The 26,291-nt window shown below is 34.4% G+C and overlaps 1 protein-coding gene across 1 annotated transcript in view; it reads right to left on the bottom strand.

The window, feature by feature from the left end:
- Nucleotides 1–1,482: 1,482 nt before the first annotated feature.
- The window catches only part of ADAM2 (ADAM metallopeptidase domain 2), a 99,968-nt gene continuing 75,159 nt past the window's right edge, over nt 1,483–26,291 (bottom strand). The window contains exons 16-20 of the mRNA XM_059909386.1: nt 11,818–12,001; nt 7,369–7,446; nt 7,014–7,158; nt 2,691–2,850; nt 1,483–1,516 (exon numbers count right to left, since the gene is read on the bottom strand). Coding sequence (XP_059765369.1) covers nt 1,483–1,516; nt 2,691–2,850; nt 7,014–7,158; nt 7,369–7,446; nt 11,818–12,001 — 601 coding nt within the window. The remainder of the gene's footprint in view (nt 1,517–2,690; nt 2,851–7,013; nt 7,159–7,368; nt 7,447–11,817; nt 12,002–26,291) is intronic.

Raw genomic sequence — 26,291 nt, 5'->3', positions numbered from 1 at the left:
GAAGATATTAGTATTTGAATCATTAGACTGAGTGAAGGAGACTACCCTTACCAATTCGAGTGGGCATCATTCAATCTTTTGAGGACTTGAGCAGAACAAAAATGTAGAGGAAGGTCAATATGCTTTCTGCTTGAGCTGAGACATCCACCTTCTCCTAACCTGAGACACCCACTGGCACTCCTGGTCCTCAGGTTTTTGGACTCAGATTGGGACTTACATCATTGGCCCCCCATTTCTCAGGCCTTCAGACTCACACTGAATTACACTACCAGTCCTTTCCTGGCTCTCCAGCTTGCAGATGGCAGATCTTGGGACTTCTTTGCCTCCAGAACCATGTGAGCCAATTCCTTTAATAAATTTCCTCATCCCTCCCACCCCCCATCTATCTATATAACTCCTATTGCTTCTGTTTCTCTGGAGAACCCTAACTCACACAATTATATTATTGTAGCTTCTTCTTAGATTTACCTTTTGCACTATGATATGTTCTTTATATCTACTAATGCTTTTTGTGTTAAAGTCTACCAAGCTTTCTTTTGTTTAAAGTTCCATGGTATATATATCTGTCTTTTACTTTGAACCTTTATATAACTGAAATTGTCTTTTATAAGCAGCATATAGTTGAAATTTTTTTCCAAATCTTTTTTTTTTAATTTTTATTGTTGTCTTTTGATTGGTTATGGACCATGAGACTATAACACAACCACATACCATTGCAACTTAAAATATAACAGTGGCCTTTAATCATGGTATTGCATGTATTATATTATAAACTTTCCTTACCTCATGCCTACTCATTAACAGAGTTAATGCCTACTGACTAACAGAATTAATATGAGGTAACTTTAAAAATAAGAAATATGTAATATAAAAACTCATAAACATGCATTCCTTGCAAATAAGTTATTTGTGGTATTATGTTATATATGAAAACTTCTATCTTTTCTTGACAGATGAAAGACATAATGCACAGGTTTTGAATCCCAGGTAATCAGGCAAGGCATGTACGTTTTCTTTTCCATTTTTCCTGTCCATCAAAGATAATTACTCTGGTAGAATAAATAAAGGGGGAAAAGTCACCTGTATGATCAATCAAGTTAAAAATGATGATTAATTCAACAAATGGCATGAGGGTACACTTATTTTGAAGTAGAGTTCTATCATGTATCAATAATTTATTTGTAACCAACATTTTGAACACACAAATGCTAAAGAATTAAGCATTATTAGAAAAAAAGAGAAAAGATAGCACTCCAAGACATATTTTAGGTGACAGATTTACCATGTCTATGATATAGCTTACAATATTGAAAAATATGCCTCAATTTGATTTTTATTATATGCAGCCATATTACTATCTTCATTTAATATACATTTATGTTTATCTATCTAATATGTTGAATTTTCTGTTTGTCTGTTTCTTCCTCTCATCCTAAAATAGTTGATACTTACTGTGATACCATGGATTCTTTGTTTTCCAGGCTAGTCTTTGGTCCCACTCTCACTTTCCAGTTGCCTATATATTTAAAAATAAAAATAATCATTTAAAATTGTATTTTCCTCAAAGATGGTTCTACAAAACTCTGTACAATTTATCAGTATTGAAATAGTTTTGAATCCCTATCTGAGATCTGGGAGTAGTCACTACTTAAGAATATCTTACCACTGAGAGCACCTCTTAACTGGTAAGAAAGACTAATATGAGAAAAAGCAAAGTAATATAAGTTTACCTGGAAATGAACTCAGATCATATTTATATTCATAACATTATTAGCTAGGTTTACACTTTTTTTTACCATTCATATTCTGCCCAGTTTTTCCACAATAAAGTCATCTAATACAAGAAAATTCCTTTAATATGTTTAAATATTATCTGAATTATGTGACTATTTTATGTGTTACATATTACTTCAGCAATTTTACATAAACTTCTCAAAATATTTCTATGAAATGTATTCTCTTTTAATTAGTATTATCTTATCAACTTTAAATACTTCAATAAAATTCTTTAAATATTTGAATAAAATTCATTTCATTTTAATTAAGATGGAGGGCATAGATGTAAAACTCAAAGGCAGAAATTATTTTATAGCAATTTCCATGAAAGGAAATAAACCAATTTTAATATTTATTTTATTCTTGAAGCATATTTTCAGATATTTATAAGGTTATTTAATTAAAAAAATTTTTTGTCTGTAGATTAGCCATGGCTATATCTAGATTTTTCAGTTTTACTATTATATATTAATTTCTAATCTTTTCCAACTCTGGCTGCCTCTCAATTTATTTAAGTGCCTTAAAGCTTAACTACTCTCCTAAATTTCCATGCTATGTTTTAATAAAATAGTGTATGCAAAATTCTTTGAAATATATAAATATTAAAAAGTAAAGTAATAATATTTAATACATATTTAATAATTAAGATCAAATAGTAAAAGGAGGTAGATAAACACTAGAAATAATTTCTACTTAAATTTACCCTTAACACAGTCCAAGTTATTTTAAGATTAAAGAAATTTATTATTCATTATATTGATCATTAATATATTACATATTAAATTTCCATATAAAGATAAATATATAATCGGAATTATTACTAGTTATATCACCATAATGTTATTTATTGATAAGTTACTATGTAGGCCAACTAATTACAAAAGTAATGAATCTTAAATATGAAATTAATATACTCATCGCTTGTATAGTCCTCAGTTCTCCATTTTTTTCTTTGGAAATAAACTTTTACCAGTGTAGCAATCAGTACACAGAGAATAATGAAAAAAGGAATGAGTAAGAAAAATGGCCATCTCATAGGTTTGGAATAGTAAACATTCTCAATATAGCGCCTGTCTAGGAGAGAAAACACCAGTGATTTGAAAGCAACTACCAGGAATATAGCAAAACCATTTCTGCATTTTAATATGACTATTAGAATAAAATGTTTAAACATTTAACAATTTTATAATTAACATATTTAATATGAAGTGGTTAAGTTGACATCATAAGTGCTCAAAGTTAGACTTTACATAATAGTCCTATATTCCTTGCTTGTTTATTAAGAACCTTCTATTCCATGTAGTCTCTTCTCACATCTGTCTCATAATACGAAAAGGATTATAGTGTGATCCCAGGAAGAACTGAATTTTCCCTCAATGCTCAATTTTTTTTGTGTGTAAGAAATATTGCATATGTAAGAGCATTTCAATGAAGTCCAAATTCTTTTCTTTTATTGCACTGGTATTTATTTTCATGTTTCATCTAAGAAATTAATTGCTTATCTCAAGGTCATGTAGACATTTCCCGTGTTTCTTTCAAGAAGTTTTAGCTTCTACATTTAGATTTGTCGTCTATCCCATATGAATTGTGAAGTAAGTTGTAATTTTGAGATTCATTTGGCCTTATGTGGATAGCCAGTTGTTAGAATACAATGTTTTGAACTGACTTTCCTTTCCCTTTGAACTATCTTTGTACTTTTCTTGATTACTGTAACTATATACTAAATCTATATTATTCTAAATTTAATATAAGGCAAATAGACTAAGTTGTCCTTCTTTGTTGTACTTTTTCAGAGCTCTTTCGCTATTCTAAGCACTTTTGTGTATATTTTAGAATCAAATTGTTGATATCTAAAATGTTGCATGCTTTTATGATTGGTTATTTTTATCTATAGATTTAATTTGGTGAGAATTGACATCTTGGCAATAATAAACTTTCCAATAGGTGAGCATGGCATATTTCTCCATTTACTTGTATGTTTAGCGTCTATCTGCATTTTTGTTTTAGTTTCAGTCTTGCACATCTTTTGTTAAACTTATTCCTAATATTTTATATTTTGATAGTATTGTAGATGGTACTGATTTTAAGTTGGTTTTCATTTACTGCTGCTAGTATATAGCAATACTATCCACTTTTAAACATTTTCTTTGACCTTTCGAAAGGTTTTTATTACTTCTAGAAGTATTTTTGTAGAGTCCTTAGGATTTTTGATGTAATTAATCATATCGTCTGCAGTCTAATTTCATCCTTTCTAATCTTCATGCTCCTGATTTTTTGTTCTTTACTTATTGCACTGACTAGGACTTAGGGTAAAATATTACATGGTGAGAGCAGACTTCATTGCCTTGCTCTCAAATTTTGGAAAAAACAATGTATTTTATCATAAGATATATTGGCTAAGATATTTTTTGTTGATGCTTTTTATCATATTGATGAAGTTTGCTTCTGTTGGTAGTTTGTTGCCTTTAAAAAATTCATAAATAGGTGTTGAATTTTGTCAAATGACTTTTATGCATCAAAAGAGAAAATGATATACATTTAAAAAATTCTTAATTTGGTGAATTGCACTGATTGACTTTCAAATGAATGCTTATATTTGTGCTTATGAAGTATATTGTTCTGTAATTTTTTCTTTGTTAACTTTCTTTCTGGATTTGGAATCAGGGATATGTTTTCCTCATACAGCGAGGTGACAGGAGTCACTTCCACCACTACTTTTTAAAATGGTGTTTCTTCCTTGCAAAAACTTGCCAGAATTAACCTGTGAAACCATATACATCTTTACTTCTTGTTGCTGTTATTTTTGTTGGTGGTGATTTTCAAAAATCACAAATGCACAAATCATGAAGTTTGGGCTTCTGATTTCTTGGTTATACCCTATGATTTATAATTCCTTTTCCATAAGGAGTAGCCCTTATAACCTTTTTACATTAGAGTAGCTTCAGTCTACTTTTACCCATAATTGATTAGTACTTGAAGAACATATGTATTATCTTGACCATTTTCAGTCTGACTGATGTAATTCTTTAAAAATGTATGGATTTCTTGTGTATTAAATAAAAAATACACCCCATTAAATGAAACCACACCCACAAATCTTTTTGACATAAATCTGTCTATATTGGACTCTGGTGAGGCTGCTATAAAATAACCTATTTAAGATTCATAGTAACCTTATTGTTTGAGAGTTTTTAAGAGGCAGTCCAGTACAATACTTAGAAGGCTTTTTGTATATTGAGAGATGAAGGTGTCTAATAAGAGGCATCACTTTAAGTTTTTCTGAGGTCTTAACAGAGGGGTTTACATATGCTTGACAATTTTTATCTGAGATCAAATTTTATTGCTCAGTATCTCAAATTTAGCTGTTAGCCATTTCTTACTTTAAGAATGTTTTGCTGGAAGAATTCAGGAATAAAAATTAATTTTATTTTCAAACCAAATAAATTCTAGCTCTTTTCAAGTAAAATAGACATTTTACTTGAAAACTGAGCTGTTCCTTCATTAATAATTACTATCGTCTTGTATTTTATCATAGGTAACTTAAGTCACCCAACCTGGAAATCTTGCTGACCAGAACCATGAATTCTACTTTCCACATTACCACAGGCAGCAAGGATGCCACACAATTCACTGCTTCATAATAAATGTCCTCAATTTCTCCAACTTCTAATAACATGTTTTAAAGCTGTCTTTGAATTGCTCGCCAACAGTCTTCTCAAGACAATGTCAACATACATCAGTAGTCTTCAACAGTTTCCTGTTCTACCTTCCATGCACCATCCAATTCCAAAACTAATGGCACATGTTTTAGATTCTTGTTATATAAATATAAATACACCATCTGGTACCAAACTGTATGTGTGTGTGTGTCTGTGTGTGTGTGGAGAGAGAGAGAGAGGTTGTGCAAGAAAGTATCCCTAAATTTAGTAACTTAATCATTTAATTTTAATTTTGTGTGTCATGAATTTGGGGAGGGCTTAGTTGCATGGTTGTATTTTTATTTTTATGTCTCAATGTAGTCAAATTTCATATACAGCAGATAATTTTCAACAGAATGAGTGTTCCAATAATGAGAGTTCCAAGCATTAGTATTCTAAAAAACCCAATCAGAATCTGCAGGAAGACCATGGAAGTCTCCGAATCTCACTTCTGTATATTTTATTGCTCAATCACATCACTAAAACCAACCTGGATTCTAGGAAACAGTCCTCTTCTCACTGGGGAAGCAGCATACATGTGCATGGATAGAAGCAGTTAATTGCTGTTAATTTGAAGATAAGCTGACCGTTCCCACTAACATAGAAATAGCTTGGTGATATGTAAGTATGTTATAATGTTTTTTACTTAATCTATTACTGTATGGTCTTAAATACTATATTTCAAATGCTGGAATGAATGTGGAAATGTTAAGAACTAAGTCTGGCTCAAAATCTGCTTGCTTTGATTTTCTGTAAATATAGGTTTTTATATGAAAGAAATCTGGTCCTAAGCAACACTGGATCTGCCAGCTTGCTCTAAAATCCATCTCTACTTTGAACCAAAAAATGTAGAAAATTATATCTCCTAAGCTCCTTAACCTTTGGTCTTCTAGTTAGATTTGGCTAATGGGATTCACTGGATAAAATTTGGAGGGTAAGAAGACAGAAATTGCCATGGTATTTAACCCTCTCCGTCTCTAGCATCTGCAATTGTGTCCCTGTATCCTCTACACCTTCACCTCATGCTGGAGAGTACCTCTACCTGTGTTCTAGACCCTGGTATATAGCCCTGACCACAGTTACATGTCATGCGAGATGGCTTAGATTCTGGTTCTAGTAATAACATCTCCATTTATTGTGCCTTTAGCCCTAAGAAGTGGTACTGGATTCCTGTGTTGCTAATCTCTGGTTGCCTCACTGTTCTCTGATTGGCTTTTATCTCTGCCGTTATGTGTTACCCCATGCCTTGTATTGAATTCCTTCTGTATGAAAGGCTAAAGTGATTTCTATTTTCATGCCTGGGCCTTTACTGACATACCTTATTTATAACATATATTTAACATGTTATAACACATTAGTCTCTGGAAGGAAAACGTAAATTAAATAGCCATATATGGTGTATTGTTTTATGTCCAAACATAATCTAAATATAAATTGGTAGACAAAATACTTATTTTATTAAATTTAATACATGAAAATGTTATTTTAATTATAATTTCAATTGAAATCAATATCAATCAAGTATCAATCAATACTTACCAGGTACACGGTCTGGTAGGCCTGGTACTGAGGGTGGAAAGTTGCCACTGTCAATACTTCCACCTTCCCATGACTCTAGTGAAACTTGGCAATTTGGAGGTAAATATGTAGGGTTACAGTGACAGTGCCTTTTATTATTACATAGCTGAAACAGGAGAAATATCATCTTATAAAATAAGTAGCTAAAATTATTTGTGTTCACTTAAAATTTTGAAATAATACCTAGGTCAGATGAGACTGATTTTCTTATGTGGTTTATGAATATGACTGTGTGTGTGTGTGTTTAGCTGTGCGTTTGCTTTCCAACTATCAATCTCAGTGATTTCTATTCTAGTCTCATAGTGCTGATACTTACACCTTGATTGTGGCATTTTTCTGGAGTACAGTCATAATTCAAGACTGAAGAATCTACACATTTCTTATTCTTGCAAACCTAAAAAGGAGATATCCCAAAGTAAGTTAACTGTACCACCATCTGTGTTTGGCATCTAATTAAAAGGATTCCTTATTATACTGACATAAGAGGTATTCATTTAATAATAAATATTAATATACTAACAATAAGTGATTAATTCATAGTGCTACTGTGTTTTCAGCACTAGATGAGACTGATTATCTGAAAGTAAATAAAACAATAAAAGCATCTTCCCTGCTTATACTGGGATAGGAAGTACAGACATGAAATAAATAACAGGAAAGGTAAATGTGTAATAAATACTATAATAAAATAGTTTTATGAAATAATAAAAACACAGAATTTAATATATGAGGACAGTGAAACTTTTTTTTTAAATTTTTTTTAAGTACATTTTTTTTTAAATTAATTAATTTATTTATTTATTTTTGGCTGTGTTGGGTCTTCGCTTCTGTGCGAGGGCTTTCTCTAGTTGTGGCAAGTGGGGGCCACTCTTCATCGTGATGCGCGGGCCTCTCAGTATCGCGGCCTCTCTTGTTGTGGAGCACAGGCTCCAGACGCGCAGGCTCAGTAGTTGTGGCTCACGGGCCCAGTCGCTCTGCGGCATGTGGGATCCTCCCAGACCAGGGCTCGAACCCGTGTCCCCTGCATTAGCAGGCGGACTCTCAACCACTGCGCCACCAGGGAAGCCCCAGTGAAACTTTTTTATTGAGCTCTGATGTTGAACATGACTTAAGCATAGAAATGAAAGACAAAGTACATGTAGAAAAAGAATAAATATTGAAAATGACCCTACATCATATCTATTATGAAACTTTTAAGAAATATTAAGGGCAGTGCAGTTCTTACACAAAGAACAGCCATTCAAACATTAATTAACTAAATATTTGAGTCTTACGATGCACCTGGCTCTGAGAACACAGCAGTGAACAACAACAACAACAAAACTCATGTTGCTCATATTGCAGTAAAAGATATAGAAACACACACACAACAAAAAATCTATACGTGATGTGACAGAGGTTATTATGGAGGGTTTGTCTGTGTCTTATAGTCTTAATCAGAAAATTGGTCTATAACCTATAAGCAATTGGTGGTGTTTAGAGATTTAATTGGAAGATGGAAAGCTGATAAAAGGAGGTTTTGAAAAAGAGAATGTAAAAGGCAAGAGAAAATATAGAAAGACAAACTAGAATAACATTACAGTAGTCCAGAAAAATGACAACCATAGAGTGAAATTGAGTGGTAGTGGTGTTGATGAAAAACAGTGGTTGTGTTTGAGACAGAGTTAAATAGTTTGATCCACCTAAGTTCAGTGATAGATTGTATATAAAGGATGAAAAGAGAGATGGGGCAATGACACCAAGGTCTCTGGTATGTCTTAACTTTCTTGGTTGTGGTACAAGTAATGGAATAAGAAAGCTAAGCATAAAGCTCAAAAGTTTAGAAATATTATTTTTTGAGACTTCTTTTTACTTGTAATATCAAATAATACTACGCACTTGAGATAAAATAAAAATTATTTTTAGGCACAGAAAATGTGAGACAATGTGATTCCACAAAAGTAACCAAAACCTGAAGCCAGCATTCCTCCCGTGGTCATCAATGGCTAAGGATGTAGTATTTAAGTGATTATATGCACCGTACACCAGTGACAGAATTAAAAGCAGGTTTTACCAAATCCTGAAAAAATAATCTGGAGGGTGACATCAGCAAAATGGTGCACTAGGAAGCCCCAAGTCTTGTTCTCCTTTAGAGATCCTAGAAGAAGAAGATGAAGAAGGAGGAGGAGGGGGAGGAATGGGGGAGGAGGAGGTGGGGGTGGAGGGGGAGAAGAACTGGCTAAAGCAACCCATAGGAGCTCTGGAAGCAGTCAAAGGTCTACTGCAAATGCCCAAACAAACAAACAAAAAGCCACAATCAAAATGTTAGAAAGTTTTGTAGTATTTTGCTCAAACCTTGTCCCACTACTTTTTGGGCACGCCATAGTCTTGGTCTGGAGGAGACAGCAGCTGAGTTTCCAATTCCCTCCCTTGAACTGAACGGAGTAGAGGACACCTTATTTTCAATATTCTAACCTGTCTGGGAAGTGCCTGAAGACTGGTCTCTGTTCCACATAATTCAGATCTCAGATGCACACTGCTCAGGAAAACTGCAGGGAAACTAAGACTTGTAGACATTTGGAGCAGAGAGAATGGGTGGAAACATACAATAGACCATCTAAGGCTCCAAGGCAACCCTGGCATGAGACTATTTGGAAAAATAAGACATTAAAAAACATACATGTAAGTGGGGAATAAGAAAAGCCACAAAAAGACCCAGGAAAGATGCATATTCACAAAGATCTCAGAGACCACAAGCTTTCTCCTCAGGCTACTCCCAAGGCTCAGAGCACACCCAAGAAATTAGAAAAGGACTACGCTAGCAGAGAGCCAGACTGCAAACACTGGGAGAAACGGCTGTTTTTCAAAAGTCCAATTTTTAACAAAAAAATCACATGCTATAAAAAGAAACAGGAGAAAAAGGAGGAAAGAATATGCAATGGAGATAAGACAGTATCACCAACAAGTGGTGCTGGGAAAACTGGACAGCCACATGTAAAACAATAAGATTAGAACAATCCCTCACAGCATTTACAAAAATAAATTCAAAATGGTTTAAAGACCTAAATGTAAGGCCTGTAACCATAAGACTCTTAGAAGAGAACATAGGTGGGATACATTTTGACATAAATTGTAGCAGTATTTTCGTGGATCAGTCTCCTAAGACAAAAGAAGTAAAATCAAAACTAAACAAAAGGGAGCTAATTAAACTTAAAAGCTTTTGCACAGCAAAGGAAACTATCAACAAAACAAAAAGAAACCTATGGAATCGGAGAAAATACTTGCTAATTATGCAACTAACAAGATGTTAATATCCAAAATATATAGACAGCTCATTCAACACAATATCAAAACAAAAACAAAACAGTTAAACAACGGGCAGAAGACTGAATAGACATATTTCCATAGAAGATAAAAAGATGGCCCACGGGCTCATGAAAAGATGTTCAACATCACTAATTATTAGAGAGATGCAAATCAAAAACACAATGAGGTATCACCTCACACCTGTTTGAATGACTCTCATCAAAAAGTCTACAAATAACAAATATTGGGGAGAATGTGGAGAAAAGGGAGCCCTTGTACACTTTTGCTAGCGATGCAGATTGGTACAGCCACTATGGAAAACACTATGGACGTTCCTTAAAAAAGTAAAAATAGAATTACCATACAACCCAGCAATCCCACTCCTGGGTATACATCTGGAAAAAAGAAAGACACTGATTCAAAAAGATACATGTTCCCCAATGTTCACAGCAGCACTGTTTACAATAGCCAAGACTCAGAAGCAACTCAAGTGCCTATCAACAGACTACTGAATTTAAAAATGTGATTTTTAAATATATATATATGTATAAATTTATTTATATAATGGAATATTACTCAGCCATAAAAAAGAATGAAATACTGTCATTTGCAGTAATGTGGGTGTGCTTAAAGAAAATTATGCTTAGTGAAATAAGTCAAAGAGAAAGTCAAATACTATATGATATCACTTATATGTGGAAACTTAAAAAGAATGCAAAGGAATATATATGCAAAACTGAAACAGATATAGAAAACAAACCTATGGTTGCCAAAGAGGAGATCAAAGTGGGGAGGGACAAATTAGGGTTATAGGATTAACAGATGCAAAGTAGTATATATAAAATAGATAGGCAACAAAGATATACTGTATCGCACAGGGAATTATACCCATTATCTTGTAATAACCTATAATGGAATATAATCTGCAAAAATACTGAATCACTGTGCTGTACACCTGAAACTAACACAATATTGTAAATCAATTATACTTCAATTAATAAAAAGAGTTGATGGAAGGTTCATGAAAATGGAGAGTAGTTATATCTCAGATTTATGTGCCTTTGATTGATTTTTCCTTTACTCTCTGAATCCTTTATTATTTTCATCACTAAAATGGGCATATGTTACTTTAACTGCTATTTTAAGTAATTATATCAAAATATAATTCATGACATTAAAAATACTCCCTGTGTAACATGAGATAATTAATAAAACAGTTAATGAACTGTATGATTCTCAGTTCAGTTAATATATATGACTTCCATGAAAAAAGTACTAAATAGCCAATGAAATATTCATAGTGATAATATCTATGCATGAATGCAGGTTATATTTTTTCTTTTAAAAATTTTCTCATTTTCAAAACTTTCTACTTTCTTATTTTTTGAAATTAAATGTGCACTTAAATTATGAGAAAAATACCAAATATACATTTAAAATTTGAAATTAGGAAATTAGTTGGTCATAAAAGACTACATACCTTATTTAGACCACAAACAGTTCCATCTTTTACCCACATGTTTCCGCTGTCTTTATCATCATATGCATATTCCAGTCCAACGCAGATGTGTCCATCTATGTTGCTATACAAAACAGTGGCATTTGGAATATTAATTATAATTCCTTTATCATATGTACACAGTAATTTTCCACATCGCACGTCCCTATAATTTACCAACAAATAAAAATCATTAGTTTTCAATACAGAGAAATATTAGAATATCATTTCTAAAGCAAACAGATTTAAATAAAGCATTAAGGGCTGCTAAAAGATGCATGCAACTAATTGTGCAACACCAAAAAATATGAGGGCCTTTCCTGCATTGTTAATAGTAACAACGTCTTAGTAATTATGAACTACTTTCTATTTAGACTTATCACTTTTTTGGTAACAATTCTTTATTCCTTTTTTGATTCTTAAACATGATTCCAAGCTTATTCTATTCTAAAAAATTAGTAAAATTTAAAAAATTACTGGTATGATTGGATTTCCTTTTCTGTTTTTCAAACATAATACGTACTCACCACATCATGGGTCCCAAACTGACAAGACACTGAGGCATACACTCAAGAAGCAGTACATGCAATAAATATTAACGCTGAACCACTAAGATGCATCACAATGATAGTGCCTAAACCACAGACAAAATCATGAAAGTAACCAGAAAATAAAAAAGCATTAACAACAAAAGAACAATAATACAACTTAAGACTGACTTTCCAAGAGAAATAATGGAGATCAGATTATTGAATGACAGACTCAAAGGTAAGACAAAATATCTAGTATCTTTCCATTTTGTACGTAGAGAAAATATCTTTCAAAAGGAAATATGGCATTTTCAGACAATAATTAATAAAATTTATCAACAGACATCCCAGACTAAAGAAAATGTAAACTGAGTTCTTCCCATTGAAGGAAATTTATCTTAGATGTAACTTGTAGAAGTACAAAACACATATAGCTTTATCAGATTGAGGAAGTTCCTTTCTACTCCTAGTTAGATGAGAGTGTTTATCATGGGTCAGTTCTAGGATTTGTGATAAATCAGGCACAAAATAAATTGTGTAGTTAAATCTTAACAAGGGGGCTAGGAGAGAGAGAAGGTATAGGTAAATTATCTCCCCCCAAATAAGTATAAAACTGTGCAAATTTGTCACAAAAAACATTTCAGGGCTATGAAAACTGATCAAAAGCAAACAACAAATCGAGAAGCATTTATGTAAAGTTGCCATAAAATCAGTAATAATAGTGAAAGGCTGTGGTCTTCTTGCCTGGGTCTGTTTCCATACACTCTCTCAGCTTTCGTTTTACCAGGGCAAGGCTGGCCATTAAAACCAATAAATTCAGTGCCAGAGGGATCATCCTTGATTTGGTGCAGAGAGCAAAATAGTCTCACCCAGCAGCATTTTGAGTAAAAGCAAATGTAGTAGGGAACGAATGTAAAACCAGCAGCACTGTTAGCCCAAGACTGAGGTCACAGTTGAGGTTAGGGACGGAGTAGCTAGAAATTGGAGCCATGATCCTGGAGAGGGTGATTCCATAAAGGCTGGCTGTCAGCTCTCCTTACATCACATCCCTAGCTGGCTGCGAGACTCCATGTATGTGCAGGGAGACTTGACAAGTCTCTATTTGTTATAAAGCGGGAAACTAACACACCATGGTAAAGCAATTATACTCCAATAAAGGTGTTAAAAAATAATAATAATAAAATAAAATAAAATAAAGGGGGAAAACACAGAAGCTTCTCAAAGGACACAGAGAAAACATTTCATAAAATCCAGCACTGAACCATGATGAACTGTCACATCCAGCTAGGAACAGACAGAAACTTCCTCAAACTGATAAAACTGTATGTGTAACCTACTAGTATAGTATCATGGATAAAGTAGAAAGATTGAATGCTATCACCCTACAATCAGGAACTAAACAAACATTTCTGCTTTTATCACTTTTATGCAATGAGGCAAAGATTTCTTAGGTATTGTACCAAAAGCAAGATCTGTTAAAAAAATGAAGGGATAAGTTGGGCATCAAAATTAAAATCTTTTGATCTTCAAAAAGTTGTCATTAAGAAAAGATAGACCTAGATAAAATATTTATAATTCATATATCTGATAAAGATTCTATTCTGATATGTAAAGAATTTTCACAATTCAATAATGACAACAAAACCCAATTTAAACATGGGCTACAGATCTACCAAGACATTTTACCAAAGAAGATATACAAATGCCTTATAATCACATGAAAGGGTGGTAATTTCATAGATCAGTAGGTAAATGCAAATTAGAGCCAGAGTAAGATACCTTTTTAGAATGACACACAAATAAACAAGGAAACAAAAAGTCGTGACAATATCAAATGTTGGTGATGTAGAGAAGGATGTAGAGAAGCTAGAACTCTGATACATATTTGCTGGAAATGTAAAATGGTACAGTAACTCTGGAAAATATTTGGGAAGCTTCTTAAAATGTTGAACATCATATACTTGCCATGTGACCGAGCAATTCTACTTCTAAGTGTGCATCCAAGTGAAATTTTAAAATATGTGTCTACATAAAGACTTGCACCTTCACACTTGTTATATCCCAAGAGAAACAAATACATGGCTTTACAAAGCAAACAAACAAAATACTGCACAAGAATGTTCACAGCAGCATTGTTCTTGATTTTTTTAATTGAAGTATAGTTGATTTACAATGTTGTGTTAATTACTGCTGTACAGCAAAGTGGTTCAGTTATACATACATATATTCAATATTCTTTTCTATTATGCTTTATCATAGGATATTGAATATAGTTCTCTGTGCTCTACAGAGCTCTACCTTGTTGTTTATCCATTCTCTATATAATAGCTTACGTCCACAGCAGCATTGTTCTTAATGGCCTTAAACTAGAAACATTCTAAATGCCCATTAACTGGTACATAATTTAAAAATGTTTATATCCACACCATATAATATTACCCAGTAATAAGAAGCTACAAACTACTGATATAGGCTACAAAATGGTTGAATCTCAAAAAAGAAGTAAAAGAAACCAGACAAAAATTACATATAGTGTGATTTCTCTTATATAAAAATTCCAGAAAAGGCAAATCTATGGAAACAGAAAGTAGGTCACTGGTTGCTTGGGACCGGGATCAGGAGTAAGGATCGATTCCAAATGGGCACAAAGGAAAATTTAAAGTGATTCTGGATTCTAGTGATTTTGGCATTTCTATAAATTTATCACAAAGTAAATAAATTATCCCATTAAAATAGATTGATTACTTTTTAATTGTTTTAAATATTATTAAGGCCATTAAAAATTATTTATGAGCTCCTACATAAAGTTTAGAAGTCATTTTTCCTGTCATTACAAGAAAATGCTGAGTAAACTGAAATCAGTGACTTTTCTTGGACCCATCAGAGAACTGAGGTTGCAGAGAAAACCACTTACATGGATCTGGAGAGCTAAGTATATGCAGAAACAACAAGTACAACACTTGCTATTTGCTTACCTGGAAAAGAAGCCACTGAATGACATAAGCCAATAATAATACTGACTATGGCAAATTGCTGGCAACTGAGTGTGGACTAACATGAGAATGAGAAGCTCCTAGGGAGTATAGTCATATTTTCACCAGCCTTTTCTCCAGGAACGCTATCAGGTTCTCTTGGGGAGGATCTGAGAAAGTTCTCCATACACACTTGCAGGGGAAGGAAAAAAGTGACCATTATGAAATTCCCAGACCCATCTCCCTAACAAAGACAATCTCCAGGTAGAATGACTTCCATCCCACTCTTGCCAACTCCACTCGTCCTGTCTCACATAAAAGAATAAGTATAGGCATGATCAATAACAGAAGGGGTTTAAGAATATAGGTTGGGAATGCTGGAGCTGTAGAGCAGGGACTAAAGGATGCGGGCATGGGATGGGACACTCTACACCTGGAGGAGGAACAAAAACACTTCTGAAAGCCACACCCCTAAGACACAGGCTCATTAAAAGAAAGGCTTACCTGAAAACTAGAGAAGGGCCCCTCCCCACATCCTACAACCATACTGACAAGTCTCCAGCAGCAATAAAAGTAGATTACAATGGAGGGAGCTACATGACACAGGTTCCCTCTGAGGGATGGAATGAAGGGAAGCTCCAAACCTAAGAGGGGAGGAAGAATCTACCTCACTAGTGAAATTTGAAGATTCTGGTGCCTATAGCTACAGCAAACATTAGACACAATCTATCTCCTAAAAATATTAACATTAATTCTCACATTAGAGACTTATTCACTTCAGTGTCTATTACCCTATATAATATGCCCAGGTGTCAACACAAAAAAGTACAAGTTATGTGAACAGGCAAGAAAAAACAGTCTAAAGAGATAAAATAATCATCAGAATCAAATCAAATATAAAACAGACCTTGGGATTATTAGACATGAAATTTAAAATAACTGTGGTTAATATTTTAAAGGTTATAAAGGCAAAAGTTGACAACATGAAAGACCAGAAAGAAAATATCAACAGTGATATGAAAACTGTAAGAATAAACTATAAGAATAAAAAGGAAATAAAAGCAAAACAAAACAAAACAAAAAACCCAACAAAAATAAAGAATGGCTTCCAAGGATTCATCAATAAAACTCAAAGCAGCAGAGGAAAAACTTAGCTCAATGATAGATCAATAGAAACTTCCCACACTGAAGCACAATGATACAAAATAATGAAGAAAAAATAGAAAGATCCAAGAACTATGGGGCAATTTTTAAAAAGTGTAACATACTCATAATAAGAGTAACAGAAGGAGAAGAAAGAGAATAGGGTAGAAAAAATATTTGAAAAAATAATTACCAAGATCTTTCCAAAATTACTGACAGAAATGAAAACACAAATGCAAGAAACTCAGAAAACGCCAAGCAGGATAAATACCAAAATAAAAACCACCTACAAATATATCACATCCAAACTGAAGAAAACCAAAATCAATAAGAAAATCTTGAAAGCAACTAGGTTGGGACACACCTTACTTACAGAGGAACAAAGATAAGAATTACAGCAGACTTTTCATTTAAAAATCATGCAATTAAGAAGAGTGTGGAGGGAAGTTCTGAGTGTTGTAAGAAAAGAAAAATCTTTTCTACAAAAAGAAAAAAATATCTTTCTTACAAAAAGGAAAAGAAGAATTCTCTGTCCAGTAAAATTATCTTTCAAAAATGAAGACTTTCTCAGACAAACAAAAAGTGATGGAATTCTCAAGAAATGCCAAAAAAAAGAAAAAAAGTTCTTCAGGCAGAAGATAAATTATTTGGGTCCGAAACTTTGATCTACATAAAAAAAGGGAGAGCATCAGAAAATGAAAAAATTGAAAGCAAAATGTGTTTATTTTTCTTATTCTTAACTGAACTAAAAGATAACTACTCAAAGCAATAATACAAAGAGTATTGGATATTTATTGCATATGTATAAGTAGAATAAATAACAAGAAATGTCACAAGGGACTGGATGGAGGAATTGGGAAACTCTATTATAGTACACCTTCACTACACATGAAGGAGTATATAATTACAGTATTTGAAAGTAAACAATTACTGTGTTATATACTGTTACTTTAAGATAGTAGATGAGTTCAAGTACCTCAGTAATCACTTTTAATGGGAATGGTCTAAACAACCAATTAAAAGCCAGACATTGTCAGAGTGAATAATAAAAACATGGCGCATGATTTTAACATCTGAAAATCGATAAATATAATACACTATATCAATAGAATAATGGACAAAAACATAGATAGATTCATGTTAATTGATGTATGAAAAGCATTGAATAAACACAACCCCATTCAAGATTAAAAACTCTCAGCGCAGTAGAAATACAGTGGAACTTTCCCAATCAGATAAAGGGCATCAACAAAAAACCTACAGCTAACAATAAACTTAATGGTTAAAGGCTAAACTTGTCTTCTAAAATTGGAATGAGCAAATCTTTTCTTTCTCCACTTATATTTCAACATTTTAAATAGATATGTATACAGTGTAATCAGGCAAGAAAAACAAATTATACCAATTAGAAAAGAATAAATACTTCAGACTTCATTTGCAGATTACATGATCCTGGACATGGAAATACTATGAAACTCACAAACAAAAAGAGAGAGAGAGAGAGAGAGAGATTATGAAGCTCACACAATATAAAAGATCAATATAAGATATGATTTGTATTGTTATTATTATTATTAGATACCAGCAATGAACAATGAGAAAATGAAATTTAGAGAACCACTCTGTTCACAATAGTTTCAAAACTAAAATGTTTAGGAATATACTTAACAAAATAAACGCAACACTTGAACACTGAAAACTAAAACCTTGCTGAGAAAAATTAGAGAAGACTGAAATAAATCAAGACATTCTATATTTATCAGTTGCCAACTCAATATTGTCAAGATGGCAATTCAACACACACACACACACACACACACACACCCCATAAATGAATCCATGAGATCTGTGAATTTACCAGTGCCAATTTCCTGGTTTTGATATTTTACTATAGGTAAAATATATAAGTCATTTGAGGTGTTACCATTTGGGGAAAACAACTGGAGTATACAGGGGTTCTCTGGGATATTTATGAAACTTCCCATGAATCTACAATTAGTTCAGAATAAAAATATACACAAGTAAAATTCAATTGTAGGAAGGTTAAACCATTCCAAACAAAATGGAAAATAAATGAACAGATTCATCATACAAGAAGATACCACATTAACAAAAAGGCTTGGAAAATGCTCTAAATAATTATCAATTAGACAAATGCAAATTGAAACAAAAATAAGTTACAAATAGAATGGCTAAAATAAAAAAGACTGACATTACCAAGTAGTAGCAAATTATGGAGAAAATAGAATTTTTAGACTCTACTAGTGTGCATGTAAAATTGCACAGTCACTTTGGAAACCAGTTTGGTAGATTTTTTTAAATGTTAACATGAACTTATCATATGACTCAGCAATTATATTCCTATGTATCTATCTTTCCAACATAAGTGGAAATATATTTACTATAAAGACCTGACCTTGAAGGTTAGAGCAGCTTTATTCATGATAGCCAAAACCAAAAAACAATGCACCACATAACTGATCATCAATAAATGTGTTAATTGTGTGTGTGTGTATATATATATATATATATATATATATATATATATATATATATATAATTTTAGTGATATTCAGAATTATTCAGTAATAAAAAATGAAATACTATTATAAGAGCAGCTCATTTTAATCACAAAAAATTATCCTGGGCATGTTAAGTGTGACACACACAAAAAGCATATTGTAGGATTCCATTTATACGAGGTTTTTGAACAGGATACATTTGTCTATTATCATTGAGATAACACAGGTTGTATGGGGCAGAGATTGGAGGGAACATTTCTGCATGATGGAAATATTAATCAAGTTGTGTACCTAAAGTATAATCAATTATTATAGTCTATGTAAATTAAAAAATCAAATAAAATCAAGCAAAATGAAGACAAAAGCCTCAACAGGAGTTTATATACACTCTATTATTAGTATGCTATGTTTATACTTGTACTTTAAACAAAACTTTATAAGCATAAAGAAATAGTGTTTTTGGGGGTGGTGGTGGTGAGATGAATCGGGAGATTGGGATTGACATATATACACTAATATGTATAAAATAGATAACCAATAAGAACCTGCTGTATAAAAAAAATAAAATTCAAGAAAAAAAGAAATAGTGTTTTCAAATGTTTAACGTGAAAGTTAAATTCTTTAAAAAGTCATATGAGGTAGGAAGGAAAAGTACTACTAATTTCGCTTCACATACAAGTAACTAGCATTAAAAATGGTAGTTTTATTTTGCAAGACACATGGATAATATGTTGTAGCAGAGAACCTAGAACTACATATATTTTAGTTAGAAAGAGAAGATTATAAGGCTCAGGGTCCAATTATCACCTGCACTAGTCTCTGCAATACTCCTAGATTTTGTCTGTGAGGAAACACAATGACCATGGATAAAGATTTGTGCAGGAACTCTGAGCCATAAACATTATTATTCCTGTCATCCTGTTGTCTCCATTTCCCATACTTTGTTAGCTTCCATCCCTATTTTAGTAAAATTTTCACTGTGATTGAGTTATATAGTGTCTTCCTTAGCATCTCTGTGGATAAGGCCAGCCAATATCTTTTGGCCTTTGCTTGGGAAGGAAGGCAATACACCTGGACAGTAATGCCCCAGGGTTTTACCAAAAGTCCCTCCTATTCCCAAACATTAAAAGCAGATTTAGACGATATACAGTTATCTGGAGGCTCTACTTTATTACAATATGTAGATGACTTTCTTCTCTACTTGCTTTCTCAGGCCTCTTTACAAGAAGACAGTATCCACCTGTTAAAACTTTTTGCTTTAAAGGGACACAGAGTCTCCAAGGAAAAATTGAGTTTGCTCAAACTCAGATATGATATTTGGGGCACCTGATCTCAGAACAAGGGCTACATTTAGATCCAAATGGGAGCTTCATGGCATCCTGAACTTCCCAATATCCCAAACTAAGTGCCAGTTATGAGGTTTTCTTATGCTACCTAGCTAATGTTGAAATTAGGATTCCAAACTTCTCTCTTATGGCCCAACCTCTATATGTTTTACTAAAAATAACAAACCTGACCCTATTATTTGGTATGATCAGGGCGACTTAGCCTTTAAAGTCCTAAAAGAAAGCCTGATAAATCTCCCTGCCCTTGGACACCCCAATTATCAATTTTTCTTTCTCCTGTTTTTACTTTGAAAGGAAGGAAATGTCCTTGGGATACTGACACCAAAACACTGGGAAAACCATTGACCCATAGGGTATTAGAGCCAACAGCTAGACCCTGTAACATGAGGATAAATCTTTTGCCTCATTACTGCCAGTGTCCTTTTAGTCAAGGCCACCAAGAGATAGTCATGGGATTCTCTTTACCATCTTTGTACCTCATATTAGAAGTCCTGAATTCTCAGCATGCTCAACATCTTCTGGCCAGTCATCTCACCTCCTATAAAATCATCTTGCTAACCATATAACTTTTTCTCATATAACTTTTTCTCACTGTAATAATCAATCCTGCCACACTTTTCCCCTCCTCTACATACAATACTCATGATTGTTTGAATCTGACAGATTACTTCCTTACTCTCTGTGATAACTTACAGGAAATTCCTTTGGATAACACTGATATTTCATGGTTTACCATTGCTTTTTATTTGAAAGCTGAAAATGGTAAGTATTATGCTGGGTATGCTATTGGATCTCCTTTTGAAATCATTAAGGCAGCACTTTTGCCCTTAGCGACCTCAGCCCAACAGGCTGAATTGCATGCTCTTGCTTGGGCCTGCATTTCAGCCAAGGGTAAAACCGCAAACAAATATCTATATTGACACTAAGTACGCCTTTGGAGTAACTCATGACTTTGAAATGCTATGAAAACAGCAAGGCTTTCTCACTTCCAATAAATGGGGACAATTTAAAATGGCTCTATGTGCAGGAATTATTAGATGCCATATTCTTTCCAGCTGCTTTGTTCATTATAAAAGTCCTTGGGCATTTCAAACTTGATTTCCTGGAGGTTAAAGGAAATCACCTTGCTGATATTTCCACAAAAAATGCTGCTCTCAAAAGAGCCAACGACTAAATCCCTGTCATGGTCCAAAGGGATGTTCCCCAAAATGATAACCTAGAAAACGTGGTTAAAGATGCCCAAAAATTCACCTCAGAAAAAGAAAAATAATATTGGAAATCTAATAACTGTTAGCCCGATAAAAAGAGAAAACTCTGGTTTGAGCCAAAAATTAATCCAGTGTGCCAGAGGCTCTAAACTTTCCATTACTGACTACTGGACATGCATTGAATCATTGGTCCACTTTATGAACCAATACTGATGGAAACATTAACACAAAGAGTGCGTACTTTGCCCCTCCTATCTGAAATACGATTCAGGAAAACCTGTCTGCATTTCCCCTGGACACTTTAAATTGCTCAATGTGTTGTACCATTTGAGGATTAGCAAATAGATTTCATTCAGCTTCCACACTTTAAATTGCTCAATGTGTTGTACCATTTGAGGATTAGCAAATAGATTTCATTCAGCTTCCACACTTTAAATTGCTCACTGTGTTGTACCATTTGAGGATTAGCAAATAGATTTCATTCAGCTTCCGCCATCTTATGGATATAAACGTCTTGGTAATGGTCTGTATGTTTTCTCACTGGACTGAATCCTTCCCTTGTAGAAAGGTTACTGCTACTTCTGTGGCTAAAATTCCCACTAGAAAAGATTATCCCTACTAGGGGAAACCCCAGGTCTAGCCCCTTCGGAACCAATAAGCCCTCACACTTTGAGATGATCACAGGGCACTCAATGCACTTGGCTCCTGCTTCTTCCAAACCACAGCTGGCAATTGGAAAACACTGCGATATTGCAAACCCTAATTACTTCTGTTAAGAATAACCATGCTTTAGTAAGATGGTACAGAAAAAACCCTACTGAACTTTTTGGCCAATCCAAATAGAACTTTCTTTTCACAGTGCATTCCTGAAAAAAACCTCTTCTCTTTAGGCTGGAATGGTTCTATGCAAAATGTCTGCTCCTCATCTTATTCTGTATAATCATTTTTATGCTCTATACCTGTTTACTGTCAAACTTTTGTAGAAATGACATGCCCAATAGAATGATGCTAGCTCAGCACTTCAAAATAATCTCCAGCACTTATGACCTTGATAAGATATAGACCTCCGATGGAGAATGCTTGAGAGTTCTCCCCTTCTACCTTTCCTTGTTACTCAAACGTAGCCTCAACGGTTTCCAATCTGTGGACTTTCCCTCTGACATGGGACATGGCGACCAGGAAAGGTCCTTCCTGGCACCAAGGAATAAAATTACTTTAGTTGACAAAACGACTAAATACAAAAACCTGACTCTTGATCAGCACTGCTTTCAAGGAAAGATCTTGATCAAAATGGGGAAATGTGAGAGTGAACAAAGGAAACCTCATATAAAGTGAAACTGGGGAGCTTTCGTGCACATATCACTCACTACAGTTTACATACCCCAGCCGGAAAACAAATTTCGTTCTGACTCAGCAACAGCAAAAGGTGTGATGGGCACATCACTTGCAGCTGATAAAGAGCCACGACAGCCATCTCTAATTTCCTCCCATTCTCTATGAATACAAACCCCTCTTCTCTGTTCTCTGGACTTGTCTAAGGTTCACTGTAGTTTGCTAGTCCAAAATTTCAATTCTCTGCTATTCTCAAATTAACTTATTTTGCTGGTAAAATAACTAATTATTATTTTTTAAGGTCAACAACACACACACACACACACACACACACACACACGGCACCGAAATGTAACCAGAAAGGGAAGAATTGTATGATAATTGAGCCTTAAGAATGGGAACTGCATCATGAGATATTTTGGATTGTGGGGTTTTTTTCAATTTACAATAGCACATTCAATTTTTTTAGCTTGAAAAATCAGAGGACAGAATTAGAAGATGGGAATAATGTCAATTAGGTGACTGAAAATTAAGAGTCTGAGCACTAAAATGTGCATATAAACTTCACCCTAAATCCTAGATTACCACTGCACTAAGCATGTGTGGTGAAGACTCCAGGAAGTTCAAAAAAGGATCTGAGGGAGTCAGGATCAAGAAAGTTGAACAGGAAGACCCTGGGCTCACCTCCCAGGAACACACCACAACCACAACTACATATAGAGCGACTCTCTCTGAGAATAACCTGAAGACTAGCCGATGGCTCTTTTACAACCAAGGAGAGATATCTATAACTATATCTATCTATCTATCTATCATCTATCTATCTATCTATCATCTATCATCTATCTATATAGATATATAGAAATATCCTACGAAGATGGGTAGGAGGGGAATAGAAATGATGTAGTCAGGACACACACACCTGGTAGTTGACCCAGAAAAGGAGGGTGATATCACAAGATCAGGGATCCTTTCTAAGGAATGAGAGGTTGAGCCCCACATTGGCTCCTCCATCCGTGGGGTCTGTGATTGAAGAGATGAGCCCCCTTGACTGGTTTTGAAAACCACTGGGACTTATGATCAGGAGAACCACAGAGCTGTAGGAAACCAATATGTCACTCTTAAAAGGCACATGCACAGACTTGTTCGATCCCAGTCCCAGTGCAGAGGCAACAGATTGAAAAGTACTGATGCTCTAGTTGGCTTGCTAAGACTAGCCTAGCATGCTCTCTAGCTTGCATCTGATGCTGGCTCCAGCCCCTCTTGTTCCAACCTGCCCCCTCCAAGGTGGTGGCTGTCATCATGCTTCATGGAAGCCTCACACCAGCCTTTGACTCCAGCCCCTCCAATTCCAGTCCCACCCCCTGCCAAGATGGCAACCACTGGTGTGCCTGGGGAGAAACCACAGCTTGCACTGGGTTCCAGCTCCAGCCTCTCTGGCACCAGCCTTCTCACCCACCAAGGTGGTGGCCTTCAGCGCTCCTTGGGAGAAGCCCTGGCTCATGCTGGGCTCTAGCTCTAGCCTCCCCCTGGCTCCAGCCCACCTCCACCAAGGCAGTTGTCCCAGCACACCCTGGAAAAAGCCTAGCCTGCACTTGTTTCATATCTAAAGCCACTCACCAAAGCCACTGGGTTTATGCATTCTGCATAGGGATGCTCCCACACGGGACACACTTTCAAGACTGGGATAGGTAAGGGTTTTGCCTAATTTAACAGAGACAAACAGAGAAAGTCAAACAAAATGAGAAGACAGAGAAATAAATTCCAAATGAAAGAAAAAATAAAACCCCAGAAATAAACCCTATGAAATGGAGATAAGTAATTTATCTGACAAAGAGTTCAAAGCAATGGTCATAAAAATGCTCACCAAACTCAGGATGAAATAGAGGAACACAATGAGAACTACAACAAAGACTTAGAAAATATAAAAAACAACCAGTCAGAGCTGAAGAAAACAATAACTGTAATGAAAAATACACTAGAAGGAATCAACAGCAGATTAGGTGATACAGAATAATGCATAAATGACATGGAAGAAAGAATAGTGGAAATCACCCATACAGAAAAGCAAAAAGCAAAAAACAAATAAATAAATGAGAATAGTTTAAGGGATCTCTGGGACAAGATCAAGCATACTAACATTTGAATTAAGGGTTCCCAGAAGGAGAAAGAGTAAGAAGGGAGCAGGAAAAGTGTTTGAAGAAATAATGGTTGAAAACTTCCCTAACCTGAAGAAGGAAACAGATATCCAGGTCCAGGAAGAAGAGTGTCCCAAACAAGATGAATCCAAAGAGATCCACACCAAGACATATTATAATTATCAATAAAATGGCAAAAGTTAAAGATAAAGAGAGAATTTTAAAGGCAGCAAGAGGAAAACAAAGAGTCACATACAAGGGAACCTTATAGGCAATCAACTGATTTTTCAGCAGAAATTTTGCAGGCCAGAAGAAGGGAGTGACATAATGTATTTAAAGTGCTGAAAGAAAAAACCCTGCACCCAAGGATATTATACCTGACAAGATTATCATTCATAATTGAAGGTGAGATAAGAAGTTTCACAGGTAAGCAAAAACAAAGTATTCATCACCATTAACCCAACCTTACAAGGTGAATTCTACCAAACATTTAAAGAGGAGTTAATGCCTATCCTTCTCAAACTATGCAAAAAAAGGTAAGAGGAAGTAATACTTCCAAACTTGATCTACAAGCCCAGAATCACCAAAACAAGACAGACACTACAAAAAGAGAACACTATTACCTATGAACACAGATGCGTAAGTCCTCAACAAAATATTAGCAAACCAAATTCAACAATACATTAAAAGTCTCATATATCATGATCAAGTGGGATTTATTCCGGGGATGATAGGATAATTCAATATTTGCAAATCAATCAATGTGATATACTACATTAACAAAACAACAAATAAAAATCATATGATTGGGACTTCCCTGGCAGCCCAGTGGTTAAGACTTCACCTTCCGATGCAGGGGGTGCAGGTTTGATCCCTGGTCAGGGAGCTAAGATCCCACATGCCTCGTGGCCATAAAAACATAAAACAAAAGCAATATTGTAACAAATTCAATAAAGATTTTAAAAATGGTCCACATCAAAAAAAACTTTTAAAAAAATCATATGATCATCTCAATATATGTAGAAGAAGCATCTGACAAAACTGAATATGCATTCATGATAAAAACTCTCATCAAAGTTGGTATAGAGGGCACATACCTCAACATAATAAAAGCCATTTATGACAAACCCACAGCTAACATTATACTCAATGGTGAAATGCTGAAAACTTTTCCTCTAACGTGAGGAACAAGACAAGGATGCCCACTCTTGCCACTTCTATTTAACATTGTATTGGAATTCCTAGCCACAGTCCTCAGACAAGAA

This window comes from Balaenoptera ricei, chromosome 21 (genome assembly GCF_028023285.1).
Source record: "Balaenoptera ricei isolate mBalRic1 chromosome 21, mBalRic1.hap2, whole genome shotgun sequence".
Taxonomy (NCBI): Eukaryota; Metazoa; Chordata; class Mammalia; order Artiodactyla; family Balaenopteridae; genus Balaenoptera; species Balaenoptera ricei.
Note: the sequence above shows the minus strand (reverse complement) of the source record. Positions and strands in the feature narration are given on the sequence as shown.